Source organism: Pelmatolapia mariae, linkage group LG3_W (genome assembly GCF_036321145.2).
Source record: "Pelmatolapia mariae isolate MD_Pm_ZW linkage group LG3_W, Pm_UMD_F_2, whole genome shotgun sequence".
Lineage (NCBI taxonomy): Eukaryota > Metazoa > Chordata > Actinopteri > Cichliformes > Cichlidae > Pelmatolapia > Pelmatolapia mariae.
The window spans coordinates 76,102,100-76,122,440 of NC_086229.1; the positions used below are offsets into that span (position 1 = coordinate 76,102,100).

A 20,341-nucleotide genomic window follows, 5' to 3' on the forward strand; every position below is an offset into this window, starting at 1 on the left:
TAAAGCACACTGCTCGTTATTGTCCTCTTCATACCCTGATGAGGACAATACTTTATAATGTTAACATGTCAGTAAGATGTAAGTTTAATTATTGAGACCATGAACATGTGCAGAAAGTGTTTAAACTCTGACCTGTAGATCAGACTGTGACAGGAAGGATCACTCCTTAAAAAGACGTGACTGATGGAAAATATTGAGTGAACATTTATTTTTGTATAACTGCAAGTTCACACAGAGCTGCAGTCTTATCTGCACCATCTCTGCACTGAAACAAACCTCAATGATCTTTTGTTGTTTCCTTCGTCAGCCTGCAGAGTTAAAATGAGGAAGAATAATTCATCATAGAAACTGTGCTTTAACTGCTACATTAACTATTTACAGGTATTAAAGTAAAAGAAAAAAAAGATTAAACATCTTTACTGTAACAGTGTCAGAGCTGACAGGTGGGGAGGTCCAGATTAGGAAGAAGAAATTAGAAGAAGGAAAGAGATTTTGAAAAAAAAGAAAAAAGAGGAAGCGACACAGAAAACAAACAGCACCTGAAAGAGAGCAGAAGGAAGACGTAGGCCTGAGGACAGGGCCCAGGGCTCTGATCACATGCACATAATATACAAGGACAAACAACCATCCACATCAACCCACTGCTCGAAAACACTTCAAAAACTCTGGTGTGAATGTGGTGCTGTCTTATTCTTGTTATCAAACCTCAGTGAGTGTAAAGGGGAACTGGAAGCTTGGTCCAGTTATAACTCTTGAGCAATGATTGTTTGTGTGTGTGACAGCAAACAGAGGTAGTTATAGTTTTGCACTTTATTACCTCCTCACTCCTTGTGTAGTTATTTAGGAGTTGCTCTGGGTTTGGGAGGCCATGCTGATGGGAACATTTGGATTTGAGGGAGGAAAGCTGTCTTGAGTAGGGATGGGTACCGGTATCCGGTGCCATGATGGCACTTTGTGTGTGTGTGTGTGTTCTCCATTCTTTAAGCACCGGTTCGAGCACCGTTTCAAAAGTACCGGTTTGGTACCGGTATCGGATAAAACCTAAACGATACCCATCCCTAGTTATAAGTGAACAGTTCAATAGTGGTTTGTTGCAATGCTTTGTGCATTTTCTCAGCATGCTTTCAAGATTTAACCGGTGGCCTCCATATATGTGGACATCACATTTTGGCTTGTCTAGAACACAATACTAAATTTTGTTCTACAAGGACCTGATATCCACTCACGAGGACATTTTACTGCCACTGTTCTATCGAACTTTCAAACGAATGTCCCCATATGTGGATATCAGGCCCTTGTACAGCAAAATCAAGTAAAAAGTAATTCTTTGTTTTTACATTCATCAGGTCCCAATCAGCCCAAATAGCAAAGAGAAATAAAAATGCTATGAAAGAGTTCAGGTCTCCGGAGGTTAAAGTTACTATGGCAACATGAGTAAAAATAAAGGTAAAAGTCTTTCAGGAATAATTATGATAAGATCCGTCTACAGTCATGTTGTAGGTAATACACCACAGTATCTTCTGATATATTAGTCCACACATCACTGAATCATTTGGACAGACAGATTAACGTCTGTGGAATCACACAGTGTTTAAATCTCAGTCATTTATTTCTGTTGACTGGAAAGTGTAAGTTGACACTTTTGTGATCTCAGTAGAGATTTTGTGATGACCCACAGGTAAGTCTCTGTGTTCCTGTGATCAGTTATCTGTAACTCAGTTTTCTTCATTTGTTACCATTGAGGCCTGAAACTATCAGCTTCATAATAAAGGTCACATTTGTTTGGTAATCTGAGTCCTGCTCTGCATGGGTGGCTGTAGGTCAGGCGGTAGAGCAGATCATCTACTGATCGGAGGGTTGTTGGTTCAATTCCTGGCTTCCCCTAGTCTGCTTATCACATATCCTTGGGCAAGATACTAACACCAAATTGCTCTCCGAGGGATCCATCAGAGTGTGAATGTTTGTCAGAAAGCACTTTAGTCTCACTTCAGCCACACACTGAGTCATTTCCTGTGTTTGGGTCTCCACCAAACTTAAAACCAGAATTTAACCACAAGGTGAAAACTTTCACAGGTCTGAGGTCAAAGGAGCCTTTTCACTATATTACTGCATGATGATGTTTCAGCTAAGAGTCAAATAAAATAAAGACATTTTAATGCAGCCTAAAGTAAGAATTTAATTTAATTCCTCTGTTAAACAATTAAAAGGAGAAAAAAAAAAGATTTTAAAAGGCTTTGGTGAAAATACAGGCACCGAAGTAGAAAAGCTGTTTTGGTATATTCACTCTCAGTGACTCCCAGTCTGCAGAGACCTGCCAGGAGAGAAATACTAAAAGAAATTGCACCCAAAAAATCCCCCAAAAGGGAAAAACATGTCTACTTACATGAAGCAACACAACAGCTTTGTATACTATAGAGAAAGGAAACAACACAACATAAGAAACAAACTTCTATGTTTGCAGTGGACAGGAAATATAAACATGTCAACCAACTGCTGCGGTCAAAGCTACAGGAGACGTTTGAGTTTTGTGTGTAAGGACAGGAAGCACAGAGAGACCAATCAGAAGAAGAGCTTGTAGAAAAACTCTTGTTGTATCTATATTAAACACAACTTCTCTTTTAGTAAAACTGTTTGATTATGTGTTGATCAGAGTGCAGCAGGCTGGATGTGACGATGGGGCACTCTTTGCTCTGCATGATGGGCTTTTTCTGTAAGTACACGTCTGACATTGTTTGAATGGCAGCGATTAATGAAAATGTTTCTGATCTGTGAGAATTACAGTGTGTCACTGCTTTAACCTGTTTACCTGAGAGCTGGAACAAAGCAGACTTGTGATTCTTTAAGTGTTTAAATGTTTGATACACTGCTGCTTTTTGCATCACTTTTAGTTACCAGTGTTGGGACTAACGCGTTTTAAGTAACGCGTTACAGTAACTACGTTATTATTGTGGTAACGAGCACGGTAACTAGTTATTATGCCAAAATCAGGAACGCGTTACTCGTTACTGGGATTTAGATAGGCTCGTTATTCGTTACTTCATGTGGTGGCTATCGTGGAGCTTCCACAGATTCAGTAACATTAGCAAGTGGTGGAGGCCAGCAGGTGGATGAGGAAAGTGGAGGCAAGAGCAGAGACCCGAGGCGGCCGCCGGTCCGAGTATCAGGTGAACTGAACTTCAGGTAAGAAGTTATGACCTGCAGTCTATCTGACTCAGATATAAACCAAGTTTATTTTCGTTATGCTGACGTTTTCGTACTGCGTACTAGCTAGCATGACGGAGTTTCTATACAGCTGCGTGGGTGCTATGATGTTACTGATGTTGAACTTTATTTTGTTCATAAAGTTAATTATTAGAGTTGCCAACCGTCCTGTAAAAAACAGAATCGTCTGGTATTCAGAGAAATTATTACGCGTTTCGTACTGAGGTGAAAAGGAACACAGTTTGTCCCTGACTTCAGCTACAATGAAAGAGACACAAAGCTGGAGTTATTCTGTCTTTACGCTGCACAGCTGCCTCTTCTTCTCTCATTCTCTCCCCCTCCCTCTCCTGTTTCTACTTCAATCATGAAATTGATCAATGATCAGCTGATCGGCTTTTCTCTCTTGTTTGTTTATCGCCCACTTTGCGCCAGAAAGAGGAAACCAGCGGATGTCGCGCTAAACAACAGCAGCACGTTTAAGCTTGATCAGCTGTTGTTAGAATTTATTTAATATTAATTTTTAGTATCAGCTGATGTTTGCTGGAGCCACAGCTGTAACAGCTGCTGGTCATGATTTTGGTTTGGATATGTGGTGAGAGGGAAAGATGAAGATGAAACCAGGAGATGTCCTTACTGAATCATCAGAGCTGAACAGGTGATGGAGAAACAGGTTTACCTTTTAGGTGACATGAATGAGTTGAAGGGAAGTTATGAACTGTTTCTGAGAGACAAATAACACCAGGATCCTTTTCTATGTAGCTGACAGCTGGTAACTGTGCAGGGGCAGGTCTAGCAAAGTGTTGCCAGGGGGGCAGGTAGGGCATTAACAGGGAGAGGGGGGCACAAAGAAATACTTTTCTTCCTTATTCTCATTTAAAATGTCTAGCTTTTAATAAATAATTAGAGTCTTACAACAAAGAATTGATAGATTGATACATATATACCATCAGAACAGTGTACATCACTGTCACAACAGTGTTTGTTTTCATTCAAAGGCTTTATGATTTTTCCTATAATGGTGGGCCGGTCTCTAGTCAAAATGCCCGGGCTGATTTTTTGTCCCAGTCCAGCTCTGTATGCAGCTCATCTGCAGTCTGGTGTTGCCTACATCTTCCTATTCAGAAGGCAGAATTTCCAAGTTCTGAGTGCAATGGAAAGCACCACGACTGCAGTTTTTGTGTTGGATGTAAAAAGCGCACATGACACTGTGACGTAGGCTAGAATCATGCGGCGGTCAACAACGGTCCAGGCGTGGGATTTCTCTCGTGGAAATGTGCACATTATTTTTTCCTTTCTATTGGTAGGTGGCACAGTGCACTTGTGGCAAGTAAGCAAGCTAGAAGACTGGCAAACTTGCTGGGTATCCAGTTACGGAAGCAACACATTAGCAAGAGATTTCTGAGTAAAACCAAAGTTACTTTCCCTAGTAACTAGTTACTTTGAAAGTAACGAGTAACTTGAAGTAACTGAGTTACTTTTGATGGAAGCAACTAGTAATGTAACTAAGTTACTAATTTAAAGTAACTTACCCAACACTAATAGTTACACACTGTGTTACAACAGTTTGACTTTTTATGTTTATTTTATTTTATTGACAAACAGATTACTGTTATTACTGTTTATCTTTATTAATGTCTTAATTGATTTTTGTTTTGATTTTGTCAGTTGTATAATGTCTGATGAGGTTTTATTCATTATTTTAGTGCTCAGTACAGTCATCTGTGGAAATGCTGAAGGTAAGAAATGATTATTTTCTTCCAGTTCATATATGTAGCTGTTATCTCCTATAATGTGCTCAATAATATCCTCCCTGTGTTTACATGTTATCCTGTGCAGTTAAACATAAATGGCTTCAGTAAGCGCTCCATGTGGAGACTGTGGCGTTCTTCAGAGCTTTTACTGATGTACCATTTGTACCACTTTCATTCTGTAAACTGTAACAACAAAACAGAGCAGGTACATTTAATGTCAGTGTAGATGCACAAATGTCACATGACCAATGCAAGATCATAACATTAACAATAAATGGACAAAGCCTGTCAAGTAATGTAGGGAGAACCACATGCTGACATGTTTTATGCTAACAGGCAAAACAAAGCACTAACAGTTAGCTTACAGTAGTAATGTAACAAACTTCACAGACCCACAAGAAGGACAGAGCACTAATATGTAGAAACAATCCATCATCTGCCCAAACTTACACTTTATCCCATCTCAAGAGCAACAGATGCAGAACTATCACAGACACGGAGCTCTAGCCCTTACTTGGCACTTCCTCCATTTAACCACTAGATGGCGGACTTTGACATGGACAGACCAGGAAGAAGCAGATGAATAAATGTGACCCGTCATATAACAAACTTGAAACAAACTATATTTCAGGAATAACCTGAGGGACAAAATATTGTATATAATACAGCTCACACTCCACTGAAATTATTGGTTAAAATATTAAAATGATCATATCAAGAGTGCAACCATGTGAGCAGATGTTTCACTCAGCCGATACACAAACTTTATATTTACTAGAGTTTGTTGCCTTAAAACTCACTGATTTCCTTTTCACGAGTATTTATCTGTCCATCCTCACAGATCACAGTTATGATTCACAAGATGCTGATGAACTGGAGGATCAATCTAATTTATTACAGCACAGCGTGATGAGTTTAGGGTAAATGCAGGCAACTCTAATCTGAAAACAGACTCAACCACAGGTCAGTCAGTTAAAGTCCTGCCTGAAGACTTTAATCAGTCTTATTGTGAATTTTTACTCTCAGTTATTTATAGGTTCATGGTGTGCTGTCTGCTTCAGTGTCCTCTTGAAAAAAAACTCTAAAAGTTGTTAAAGTCATAAATGAATAAGGCTTCACATACACAAGAGTAACAAGTAAAACAAATTGGACAAAATACCGTCGATATACTGTCGGATTATTTATGACTGTCATGGTCTTTCATCATTTTACTCTGAGTGCTTCTTCCTTGTCTTTGTTTAGCTTTTTAAAAAATTATTTCCTCTTTAATTTGAAGGTTTGGTCTCTTTCATCCTTTGATTTCTTTCATGTATAAATAGTCCTGCTGTGTCTTTTCATTCTTTGCATCAGTGAACACTCATGTGTGTTCATCTCTTAGTTGTTTCTATTGACAGTTTATTTATTTCTAGTTTTACGTTTTGATTCTTTGTATGTTTCCATTTTTAGACTATTTAGGTATTAACGTTCAGTTTTATTTAAGTTATTTTGCCTCCTGCATTTGAGTTCCCACCTCTGCGCTCCACTCATTGTTACAGAGACACATATTTACAAGTCTGTGGACTCTACTGGAAGAATGGACACAAAATACTTTTTCTCTAATTTGGTGTTTCTATGATAGTAGCTTAGTTTGGAGATTTTACTGTAGCAAAGTCATGTGTACATATATTAACCCTCGTGTGCATTTTATTATCTGTGTGTGTAATCAGGTTTGTAAATATGTAAAAACATCTGTGTGCACAGATATTATCAGCTGGAAAGTCTTAAAGTTTTGCATGAAGCACTTAAAATGCAGACAAGTGATCAAGTTACAGCTCACCTGTTTTATTACTTGTGACCTTTGCTGCACGTCTGCTGTGACAGATCCACAGATGAGTGTGGAAGGTTTTCTGTAAGTCAAGGTTTCATTAACCCTGAGCTCAGGCTCACAGGCTCAGGCTTTCTGTCACACTCAGAACAAACCACCAGGTGGCGTATTACTCTGCCAGGCTCACCTGCTCTTCAACTTGTATTTGAGTCACAGTTGCAGTAGGAAATAAAACTGCAGCTGGAACATCTGTGTGGCAGATGTGGTGGGTTTTTCCTTCTTCCACTAAAAGGACCACAATAATAGCCTCACATTTTTCTAAGTTACAGAACTTAAAATCAAGGCCACTCTGACAGCAGACAGCACAACCACACCAGCAGGGGGCAGTGTGACGCTGACCTGTGATATGAAGGATTCTGCTGACATAGAATATGAGCTCAGAAAAACCTCATCTGAAAAATGAGATCATCTCTTTTAGCTCTAAGAGTGCAATCTCTGTCTCTGATGGAGGCAGCTACACCTGCAGAGGAAGGAGAAGAAACACAAGTTTAGTCACAACTAAAAGCGATTCAGTCGTCATTCAGGAAACTGATGAGTTTAAAAAAATTTGAGAATTGAAAAAAGTCTTCTCCTAATTGTAATGAAAATCAATATTCACTATTCACCAATACTTAAACCACTTAATCTGTCACATTATTAATTATTAGGCTCAGTACATCGTTTCACCTGTGTTCAGTCTTCAGATCACTTACAGACACAGAGGAGTTCATGGTGCTGTTTTGTATTTTTAGAGTGATTTAAAAAACAGTTTGTGCTCCTTTCCTGGTTACTGAACCTTTACTCTTAGCTTTTCTTTGCCAGTCTAGTTTTGACTTTGGTGCCACATGAAAACTTTGTATTTCATCATTTATATTTTATTATTAATCAGTTTATGAGAGCAGAGCAGCCTCCAGCTTTGAATCGATTACTGGAGGTTTAACAGCATTGTTAGAAAACAACAGCTAACTGATGACTCATGGATTATATGTTTATAAATGTGTAATATGTAAATGTAACGATGTAGAAAAAAAGCAAATAGTGGAATATAAACATCATTAAATTACCTGGTTTAATTTATTTTTTAAAATGTATTGTTGATTTTCATGTCAAAATTATCAGTCTGCTAATGTTATGTTTTTATTTGAACAGCTCCTCCTAAGCCCACTGTGTTCCTGCAGCCATCCTGGACTCAGATATACAGCGGTGAGACAGTCACTGTCAGATGTGAGATTCAGGGAGGTGAAGGAGCTCAGTGGACGTATGAATGGAGTCGAGGCCAAGTAAGCATACATCCAGCATCCAGAGAATACAGAATCAGCAGCGCTACTGAGTCTGATGGTGGAGAATACAGATGCCGGGGCCCAGGTTCTTTGTGGAGTGATGTCATCACATTGACTGTATTACGTAAGTTAAACATATTTCTCTCATTTTAATTTCAAAAACAAAACAAAATAATTTCAAAAGTACTGTGTGTTTCTTTTTTTAGTTTAGTGTCTAAAGCTTTGTACAACAGTGTTTAATGCCATTATAAAACCATTCAGTAATCACTCACAGTGAAACATCTGGAATAGAAAAAAATCTAATTTTTTCACATGAAATAATAAACTTTCCCAATTTTTTTATGTCTTTGGCTGCAAATGCAGAGTTTGCATCACTGTTTCAAAACTGAATGTGAGCTACTGTCCTCCAAAAAAACTCAGACAAAACTTTAAATGTTGTTGTTGAAACACTTTGGCTGAACAGATGCTGAACAGATGCTGAACAGATGCTGCCATCAGCTGCTTCTCTGCTGGAACATTTCAGACAATAGCAAAACAAATTCAGGAGTAAAAGAAACTCAGCTGTATTACAGTCATGTCCTCTCTAGAAGGCAGAGACCCAACATGAAAAGACATCCATTTACTCTGAGTCACAATCAGCCACAGAACAAAAAAAAGTTTTTATACATAAAAGATGTTTCAATTATTCCACAGATTTATAAAAACAACATTAAGACCAAAACACACAGAAGACACAAAGTGAGACAGAAACAGAAAACTCAGGGTTATTGATTGTTGTCATTCACTCTGCTGATTCTAAATATCATCAAATTACCTTTTTTAATTTTTCAAATAAAAATGATTAAAAATGATAATTATCAATAACAAGAGCAAAAAAAACCCCAAAACAGGACAGTTTCAATGATGATTTTCTATAATTCTGCTAATGATATATTTTTTATTTGAACAGCTCCTCCTGAGCCCACTGTGACCCTGCAGCCATCCTGGCCTCAGATATACAGCGGTGAGACAGTCACTGTCAGATGTGAGATTCAGGGAGGTGAAGGAGCTCAGTGGACGTATGAATGGAGACAAGGCCAGTCAAGCATACATCCAACATCCAGAGAATACAGAATCATCACAGTTACTGAGTCTGATGGTGGAGAATACAGCTGCCGGGGCAGAAGAAGCTCTTCCTGGACAGAGTGGAGTGATATCATCACACTGAATGTAAAACGTAAGTTGGAGAAATTTCACTCACACTATATGTTTTAATTTATTTTCCAGAATGTTTCATTAAAAAAGACAAAATAATCTGTCTTTCAACAACACTGAAGGCTTTTTTGTTTATTATCAAAAGTAGTAAAAAAAAGTATTGATGTACTTATAGAAATAAACATTAATCACTCAAAATGAAACATCTGAAGAATGAAAAAGATTTTGTTTGTATGAACTATGAACAAAAAATGAAATACAAATGTAATTTTCCCAGTTTCTTCACCTCAGTAGCTTCACATGTGCAGTGAGATCAGTTAGTTCCTTTGTTTTTAGCATTTTTGAAGTTAATTCATTGAAGTTTCAGGTTTGACTGTAATTTGGCCTCATTTTATTAGAGACTGGTCTGCTACATTAGCCTTTCTCATTAGAGGTTACACTTAGATTGATTCCACTAACTGATGTTCATGACATGAATTTATTTATTAATTTTAAATGAATGACAAATAATGGTTTTGTTAAACGTCAGAACACAATTTCTTAAAGACCTGCTTCATAAGGTTTTATAAGTTATACATTTTGCTGGGCCCAGCCTGCTTAATGTTTTTAACTGTTTCCTGTCACACGTTTACATTTATGATTATTTTACAAAGTCTCAGTATGAAGACACTGCTAAAAAAAATTTATTTATATCAAATGTTGTAGAAAACAAATGGTGGCAAATCTACTACTGTGTACACTAGAAGGGGCTCAGTCTCATTTATGCTTCTTCTTGGACAGATAATAATAATACGCAGTACTTGCACTTAGACCATGTGACCTGTGATGATTTCTCTTAATGATTGTCTGTGTGAGGTTCAAACTAAATGTCAGCTAATGTCCTCCAGCTACACTCAGACAAAACTGTAACGTTGTCATTGAATCTCCTCGACTGAACACATGCTGCCACCAGCTGATCTCTGCTGGAAGATTTCAAGACAACAACAACAACAAAAATTCAGAAGTGAAAGAAACATAAATTTTGTCTCCTTGTCACAAGACAAAAGCAGTCATATATTTATCTTTTTAGGAAATAATTCAAAAATAATAAAAAATGTTTCATCATTTAAAGACAAAGACACTATTTTACATGTCTTATTTCCTCACACCTGGATTCAGAGGAACCACAGAGACCACGTTAATATTGCAAACCATGCCGATGCTAAAAACATAACACTGTGCACACATGGATGAATATTATGATTAGATAAACTGTTTTATTTTTTGTTTCTTTTTAAATTTTGCACAAGACCCATGACATGTGTACAAACCATTTATTACATTTTTATATTTTTAATGATTGAAATTTAAATTCTTCTCTATAAAATGGTGCAGAAGACATTTTTACTGCTTAAATTACTGTTTGTAATTATGCTATTAAATAGTGGCAAATATAACCTAAGTAATTATTTGGATATACATTTTTAAACAAAGTAAAGCCAATTAAAATATGTCTCTGTGCTGAGACCTGATGGAACTAAAAAGGTTTTAATTCTTTCAGCTGACTGAAAGCTCTCACCACCTGCAACAGTCACAGGCAGCTTCCTGCAGGAACCTGGTTACAGCAGAGGTCTTGCATCTATTTTAACCCTTTTATCTGCCAACACCTCACTGCTGATATTTATGGCAGCTCTGAACTATAATTATTTATGGTGGATCTGTCTCCTCCTGTGCTTGTTTATCATCCCCTCAAGTTAAACAAGGATTTTATTTCCACCCTTTTACTTGAAATCATATAAAGATTTGACTGCATTCTAACTCTTGGGGATTTTAATGTTTGCTGCCCATCAAACTCCTATCAAACACCCTTCCAACAGATGACATGAGTTTTACAGTCTATTTAAAAGTTTTGCTAAACTGCCTTGATGACATAAAATCATGTTTGCCAATAAACTTTTGGAATGTAAACAATCAAAAAACAAATCGTATTATTTGAACCTCCTGAACCTCGTTTTGCTCTTAAGTGTAACCTTGTTCCTCTGAAAAAGTTCAGAACTCTCTTTGTAAAAACTCTGCAGGTGATCTTTGATGACAGTTTCTCATTTGAGAAATAAATAAATTCTGTTGTAAAAGCCAGACTCTGCCTCCTGAGGGCCTTTGCAAAAATGAAGGACGTTTTGTCATCTGCTCACTTTGAGAAAGTAATTCATGCATTTATTTCATCCAGGCTAGTGTGATATGCTTTATTTTGGTAGCAGTCAGGCTCTAATGATTGTTTAACTGTTTGTTTTTAAGTCTCTGAATGGATTCACTCCCTCAGAGCTCTCTGATCGTTTAAATAAACAAACTCCAAACAGAACTCGAAGGTCAGCTGATAAGTTTCTTCTAATTGTTCCTAGAAGCAGACTAAAACACAGGCTAAGACTAAGACTGGGCCTTTGTGATTGTTTTGCCTGAACTGTGGCACAGTCTGCCCTTCAAATTACTCTTTGATTACCAAATAAATGTTGTGTAGAAAAAAATCCAATTCCCAAAGGGCCTCCCTCAACTAGACACATTTGACATAAAAGACTCACCTCCTCCTTCAGATATCAGTGGGCTGGTTCAGTTTCAGGAGTGTGGGTGTGGGGAGAGGCAGTGGGACAGCTCAGCCTGAGCCAGAGGTTTGATCTGTTTGTCTTGCCAGCAGGTCAGCAGATAAGTGATTTAACATACATATGTACAAAGGGTCTGACTGCACTAACTAACTGCATGTTGGCTAAAAAACACACAAACACATTGTTTTCTGTTAGAAGTGAAGTAAGTTGGCTAATAGTAGGAAAGCTTTTCTTGCAGACTTCCTCTGAGTTTAATTTCCACTGGTCTCACTTTTCTTTTTAAAAAAACAGACCTTACTTCTAACAGACCCATCCTACAGTCTTTGTCCTGCAGAGGTGCTGCTCTAGCCTCAGCATCAGCTGCACCTGGACCAAACCAAATCATGAAAATAGGAAGGGAGAGGCGGATTTTCTTCTTTGTTGAAAAAAACAAAACTAACACAATTAAATATAATCATTTAAAAGTACCATGTGAAGCAAACATTATTTTGTGGTGATAGTTGAATAATTTTCATTAAAAACTAGTTACCTGTTCTTTCCTGGGCTCCTGTCAGTCACAGGCTCTTAGACTCCTCATCACTTTTCTTCCTCTTACGGTGCCCCTGCCTAGATTACTGCAACAGTCTCAGCAAACAATCAGCTGAATGACTGCAGACCAAACAGATTTAAGCTGTCAGGCTTTGAGCTCGAACACATCACATCACATAGGATCCCAGCGCTCCCATTTTTCAGACTGGCTCCCAGCTTCATCAGTGTTCTGGTTATCCACGCTGATTTTAACCTCAAAGTAAAAGTAAAGCAGAAAAATCTGTGAGTTTTAGAGTATAAATAAAATATAACTTTACAAAGTAAATTCTACTACATTTTATGTTAAAATGTTGTGTTACAGTGTGAAAGCTATAAATTGTTTCATTGTGACTTTGTTTTGATTTTCAGACTTCAGACTGTCTGTGAATCATTTGCTTTGCAGTCTCTCTACTCTTACATTATAAACAGCAGAGTTTTCATATTTCTCTTCTAACTGAATCATTATTATGTGAACAGTTCCCACTAAGCCCGCTGTGACCCTGCAGCCATCCTGGACTCAGATATACAGCGGTGAGACAGTCACTGTCACATGTGAGATTGAGGGAGGTGAAGGAGCTCAGTGGACGTATGAATGGAGACCAGCAGAGTTAAACACACCTCCAACATCCAGCGAATACAGAACCATCAGAGCTACTGAGTCTGACAGTGGACGATACAGCTGCCGGGGCAGAAGAAGCTTTTCCTGGACAGAGTGGAGTGATACCATCACATTCGCAGTATTATGTAAGTTGGACACATTTCACTCATTTTAATTTTTACTGCACAATGTTTCATCCAAAAACACAACAAAATACTTTGTATTTCAACAACACTACAGGTTTTGTTGTTAATTTAGTATCAAAAGTAGCATAAAACAGCTTTTAATTTAATTATAACAACATACAGTGATCACTGACAGTGAAACATCTGGGAAAGAAAAACATATTCAGTACATTTGTTGAAAAACTACATTTAATTATCCCAGTTTATTCAGCTCAGTTGCTTTTCATCACTGCAGCTCAGAGTCATGATGCAGATCTTTTGTTTTAGCATTTTTATTTTTTCCAATTCCTCAAAGTTTCCATTTGACTACAATTTGGCCTCATTTTAGGAGAGACTGCTCTGCTACGTTAGCCTTTCTCTAACTGCTGGTATGTTTACTCATAGCAGCAGTTTTTTGATTTGTTCATCTTGTAATTCCCAAATTAAATATCATGAATTTACAGCAAAGAAAGAATTCATTTTTTTTTTCTGAATGAAGATTATCTGGATGTATTGGAAGTTTAACAGCATTGTTTGCAAACAACAGCTAACTTACAGCTCATAGCTTACATGTTCATAAATGTATAAATATGTAAATGTAAATATGTAGAAATAAGTAAACAGCCAAATATAAAGATCAGTAAATTACCTGGTTTAATTTATTTAATAAAAACAAAATGTTTTATTGTTGATTTTCAAGTCAAATTATCAGACTGCTAATGATATCTTTTTATTTGAACAGCTCCTCCGAAGCCCACTGTGTTCCTGCAGCCATCCTGGACTCAGATATACAGTGATGTGATATACAGAGGTGAGACAGTCACTGTGAGATGTGAGATTCGGGGAGGTGAAGGAGCTCAGTGGACGTATGAATGGAGACAAGGCCAGTTAAACACACCTCCAACATCCAGTGAATACAAAATCATCAGAGCTACTTGGTCTGACAGTGGAGGATACAGCTGCCGGGGCAGAAGAAGTTCTTCCTGGACAGAGTGGAGTGATGTCATTACATTGACTGTCTTATGTAAGTTGAACATATTTCTCTCATTTTAATTTCACAAACAAAACAAAATAATTTCAACAGTACTGTGGGTTTCTGGGGTATTTGTTAACACAGTGGAGTGACATCATCACACTGACTGTGTCATGTAAGTTGGGCATATTTCACCTTTTTTTAAAAAAAAAAATTCTATTGCACAATGTTTAATGCAAAAACACAACAAAATATCATGTCGTTCAATAAAACTGCAGGCTTTGTTCTTATTTTAGTATCAAAAGTAGAGTAAATCGCTCACAGTGTTATGATACGGCTGAGTGGCAGGGAGGATGTAGGACACAAACGCAAAACAATCATCAGAGGAATGAACTTAAAATGCTGCTTTATTGCAGTGGTATAATGTTCACGAAAAGAAAAAAACTTGCAAAACCAAAATAAAAGTAAAAACTGGGAACAAAAACAAAAACACTGGGAAACCTGTAAACTAGCGACAGAGATCTCAGGGAGCACGGAAACACGCAGCATGGTGAGGGGACGATGTGACACTGACAGAGAGAAACACAGGTCTAAAATACACTGAGCGAAATGAGGGAATGAGACACACGAGGGGAGAACAGGCGAGACCAGGGTGAAGCAAAACTAGAAACACTGACAAAGGACAAGCGACCATCAAAGTAAAACAGGAAGTATAACACAGACACGGACTATACTGAACAAAGGGAACACGGAGCACAGAGACCAGAGAGACAAAAGACACGACTAGGGTGGGTTTTGATGATCTATTTTCTGATTAAAATCGATTCTAGCTTGAATAACTTGATATTAATTCATTAAAATCCTGAATCGATTTTTAAATATAAATGTATTTTGTCCGAAACGCGAGAGTCTCATGTTAAACCACAAGATTTCGACAACCGCCAACCTGCTAAAACAGTAAATGAGAGCAGGCACCTTCTGTGATGCTCACACCTTTGATAAAGTCTCACAAGTGTCAGCTTTGTTTATATAGACATAAAAATATGGATATGTCCTGATAAGTGATCAGAATTATAATGTTTCTGACTGTCTGAGACAAAATTTCCCAGATTCAAATCGAATCGACTTCTAGAAATCAGTGACGATACCAAGCCTGGACACGACTGAGTGGGGAACAAGAAAACACAGTGTTCCCTCGTTTATGTCAGGAGTCAAATTCTAAAAATAATCCACGACAGGTGAAATCTGCGAAGTAGTCAACTTTATTTTTTACAATTATTATAGATGTTTTAAGGCTGTAAACCCCTGACTACACACTTTATTCACTTTTCTCAGACAGGCATGAACATTTTCACAGTTTTCTCTCCTGTTTAAACGCTCTCAAAGTTTAAACCTTCTAGAAAAATAAGTCCAAAATTAAAGAATGAAACCAAAGACACCTGCGGTTGCCTTTGACGGTATAAAACGTTTTGTCGCCAGTGTTTTGTTTGTTGGGGAGAAAACGTACAAACATACAGTGCAGCACTTCAGAGTCACACTGCTAGCAATCAAAGATTTATGTAAACTTGACAAGCTGAGTGCATTCTGTACTGGACAGCAGCGGTCCTTTCTTGCAATCTTTCTTGCGCTACGGACCGGATAATGTCAGACAGTATTTTCACGGACCGACCTTTAAGCTGTCACAGATAAATACATCAAATTAAAATGATACGACCAAGACAAAAACTGTGGTGTTTTGTAAATTTAATAATAAACATGAATTCACTGTGTAATTGTGTAACTTTATTAGCAGCGTCCTCCTGAAATGCGCCAACAACACTGAGAGTAAGATCCTCTCTCCTTGATGCTCTGATCGCTATTGTAACACGTAAATATTTATTTCAAAATAAGACACAAAACTACAAAAAGATAAAAATAAAGTCCATGAAAATATATAATTCACCATGACGCTAATTCAGTGAGAGCCCTGTGCTTGTTTCTCTGCAACGAGACGGTCCCACCTGGACATAATGGGGGACAGTGACACCTGAAGTGTGTTGCTTTTGCTCAGTCTGCTCCGCAATTTTGTTTTGGAAGCTGCACTGCAGAAAACTCAGTTTCACACAGTTATGATGTCAGAAATGGCAACAGGGTTTTTAGTGCTGTTGTGGGAATCTCGGGGTATTCTCGGGCTACACCGGCAAAGCTCATAATTTACTAATAACAACCAGGAAAAGATCCAGGGAAACAGAGTTAACAATAAAAACTCAAAAAAACCATAAATTTCACACTTCAGCCTCAACTCTCGCTGCCTGGTATCAAATGACTCACGGTCCCGGTGAGGCCGCGAAAGGTGAACCGTGTTATAGCGAGGGACCACTGTAATACAAAATCAAAACACTGGTTCCCGACCCAGGACTGTGACAGAAGCATGTGGAGTGAAAACCATATTCTGTAAATAAATTTCATAAAAAATGAAACAGAAATGTAATGATCCCAGTTTATTCAGCTCAGTTGTTGCACATGTGGAGTTTTCATCAGTTTTCAGCAGAGCGGAAGCAGGCAGTCGTTCTCTGCCACTTTTATTGACCCAATTTTCTCCTGTTTTGTGGACAGCCAGGAAGCTCAGGCATTGCATCTTCCTTTTCTTGATCAGGGACGTTTTACCCTGTGTTTTGTAAGGGGGAGAGTTTTTGTTTGTTATTTTGGCCTTGGAGACCCTGATGCTTTTAGCTTCCTGGCTCAGCTGTGTTTATTGCGAGTCTTTTCCTTTTTTTCAGCTTTGGAAAAATAAACCTTGTCAATTCAGCAGCAACTTTGTGGTTTTTGCGTGCATTACACACCTTTCCCGTGTTGTTTTGCGTTTCTGTTTTGAGGGGCGTAACAGTCGGTAAATTCTTTCTACATGTTGTTCCTAATGTGAGTGAATAATCCAGCTGTTAGCACAGTGAGTTTACAACATAGGACACATATTAAACAGGTCAATACTGATAGATAGATACTTTATTGATCCACAAAGCAAATTGTTGTGTTAGAGCAGCATAAAAAGTGAAAATAGGGCCTTACACTATGAGACAGCGCAGGAATTTTTATATTTACAACAGTGAAAAAGAAAGTAAAAATTTAATTTGTTAAAAACAGTTAAAGTAAAATGGATATTGTGTATAATATGTTAGGGATTTTATACCTGACAGGAAAGTAAGGTCTCAGGTTATTCAGAAGGAGAACAGCCAACTGACAACTCTGGATTATATGTTCATAAATGTAGAAATATGCAAATGTAAAGATGTAGAAATCAGTAAATAGTGCGAGTATAAAACTTCTTTTTTTCGATGTAAAATCTGAGAAACACAAGTTGTTTACATGATATTGTGTTTTTATGTGTTGATGTTCAGTCTCACAGATTAGATTTGTGCAAACCTGGTTGTTTTCAGTCACTCTGCTGGTAGATTCTAAATATCAGCAAATTACCAGGTTTAATCAGATTTTTTTTTTCTTTTTACCTTTTTATTATTGATTTTCAGTCAAATTGTCACTGGGATAAAAAAAACAAAACAAAACGTGATTACCAGTAATAAGAGCAATAAAACCAGGAAAGCTTTAATGATCATTTTATATTTCTAGAAGTCTGATGATGTGATATTTTCTATTTGAACAGATCCTCCTAAGCCCACTGTGACCCTGCAGCCACACTACACTCAGATATACAACGGTGAGATATACAGAGGTACCACAGTCACTGTCAGATGTGAGATTCATGGAGGTGAAAGAGCTCAGTGGACGTATGAATGGAGACGAAACGGGTTAAACACACCTCCAACATCCAGTGAATATACAATCAGCAGTGTTACTGAGTCTGATGGTGGAGAATACAGCTGTCGGGCCACAAGAAGTTCTTCCTGGACAGAGTGGAGTGACATCACCACATTGAGAGTAATAAGTGAGTTGGACATATTTCACATATTTTAATTTATACTGAACAATGTTTCATCAACTCAACCAAACACTTTGTCTTTCAAAAGCACCGTAGGTTTATTTTGTGTTTAGGATCAAAAGTAGTTTCAAATATATTTTAGTGTCATTATAAAGATATTTAATAATCACTTAGTGAAACATCTGGAAAATATTTTGTTAATTTGAAAGAATTCAGTCCAAATGTAATAATCCCAGTCTGTCCCATCTTGACCTCATGGCTGCACATGTGGAGTTTATCACTGCAGATCAGTTACTTCCTTTGTTTTTAGCATTTTTACATTAATTCCTCGACGTTTCAGGTTTGACTACAATATAACCTCATTTTATTAGAGACTGTTCTGCTACATTACAGGTTCCACTTAGATTCTTTCCTGTAATTGTTGTTCATGGCATTTATTTATTTTAATTAATGAAAAGTAAAGGTGTTCATGTGTCATAATGTCTTTAATGATACTACAGCTAGAAGAACCTCCAGTGTAGAACAGATCCATTAGTGGATCAGTGGTTTAAGGTTCAGTTCATGGAAAATCAGTGAGAGCCAGAAGAAGCTGTTTGTTATACAATAACTACAAGTGTGACACACTCTGTTGGGTCTGTTTCCACAAACCCGATAGTTCTAGAGACTTATTCATCATGAAAGAAAACAAGACAGTCAGCGATCGATCGATTACTTGCGCAAGGGAGGCCTCATCTGTGTCCTGCACGAAAATGACCCCGACGATGGCCTCCTCCTGCTGCCTTTTATTGAGAACACAGTTCACACAAAACAATAGTACCTCCCCTCATAAACCCCCTTGGTTACAAAGACTGTATGCATATGTGTGTGTGTGTGTGTGTGTGTGTGTGTGTGTGTGTGTGTGTGTGTGTGTGTGTGTGTGTGTGTGTGTGTGTGTATGTGTGTGTCAGAGACCTCCTGCTGGGCAGGAAGCTTACATCAAAAGGACCTTCACAAGTCTTGATGCATTCTCAATCATCCAGGAAAGTAAATCTCCAAAAGTTGAATCTGTTCATCTGGACGTAGCGTTTTGTGGGAGAAACGTTTCGTCACTCATCCAAGTGACTTCTTCAGTCTCAGCTGACTGCAGGTTTCCCCAAATCTTATAAACAGTACATTTGCATAATGACTGAAACGAGACCCAGGAAGTGGCTACAGGAAGAGGGTGATAGACTGTCTGAAGCAGTTAGAACAAGTCAAGGCTATCGACAGGACCTCATACCACAGGCTGTACCCAGGGGAGTCTACACCAAGTCTGTATGGTTTACCGAAAATACATAAGCAGGGTGCACCTTTAAGACCAATTGTCTGCATGATCAACTCGGTCACCTATAACATCTCCAAGTTTCTGGCTTCGATCCTCAACCCGCTGGTGGGCAGCTCTGAACACCACATCCAGAACACCCTGGATTTTGTTGAGAAGGTGAGAGATGTCATTATGGAGGCAGATGAAACCATGGTCTCGTACGACGTTACATCTCTCTTCACTTGCATCCCAGTCACGGAAGCGTTGGAGGTAGTCCGTAAGAGATTACAGGATGACACCAACCTCAGCAACAGGACCACTCTCAGCATCGACCAAGTGTGTTTGCTTTTGGACCTGTGTCTTCATTCCACCTACTTCACATACAAGGGTCAGTTCTACAGGCAGAAACATGGGTGTGCCATGGGCTCCCCAGTTTCACCCATCGTGGCCAATTTGTACATGGAAGAAGTGGAAAAGAGGGCTTTGTCATCCTACCCTGGAACACCACCAAGCCATTGGTTCAGGTATGTGGATGACACCTGGGTGAAAATCAAATCTCAGGACGTACTACATTTCACGGATCACATTAATTTGGTGGACCGACACATCAAATTCACCAGGGAGGATATGAAAAGTGGCAGGTTAGCCTTCTTAGACTGTGAGATTTCCGTCAGTAATGGGGGACATCTAAAAGCTGACGTGCACCGTAAACCTACACATACGGATCAGTATCTAAGGTTTGACTCTCATCATCCACTGGAGCACAAACTGGGTGTCATCAGGACGCTACAACACAGAGCGAACACCATCCCCACAGACACAGCGGCCAGGGAGGCAGAAGAACAGCACATCAAGAAGGCCCTGAGTAAATGTGGTTATCCCAGCTGGACTTTTGTCAAAGCTGGAAAGACACCTAAAGAAAGCTCCAGCCGATCCAGGAGAGAAGGACAACCGCTGCCCAAGCGAAAACCTGTAGTGATCCCATATGTGTCAGGAGTA

At 38.4% G+C, this 20,341-nt stretch overlaps 1 protein-coding gene across 1 annotated transcript in view; it reads left to right on the forward strand.

Moving 5' to 3' along the window:
• Positions 1-2,681: 2,681 nt before the first annotated feature.
• Positions 2,682-20,341, forward strand: part of LOC134623985 (Fc receptor-like protein 5) — a gene marked incomplete at its 3' end in the record, with an annotated part of 68,646 nt that continues 50,986 nt past the window's right edge. The window contains exons 1-2 of the mRNA XM_063468983.2: positions 2,682-2,710; positions 4,905-4,937. Coding sequence (XP_063325053.2) covers positions 2,695-2,710; positions 4,905-4,937 — 49 coding nt within the window. The remainder of the gene's footprint in view (positions 2,711-4,904; positions 4,938-20,341) is intronic.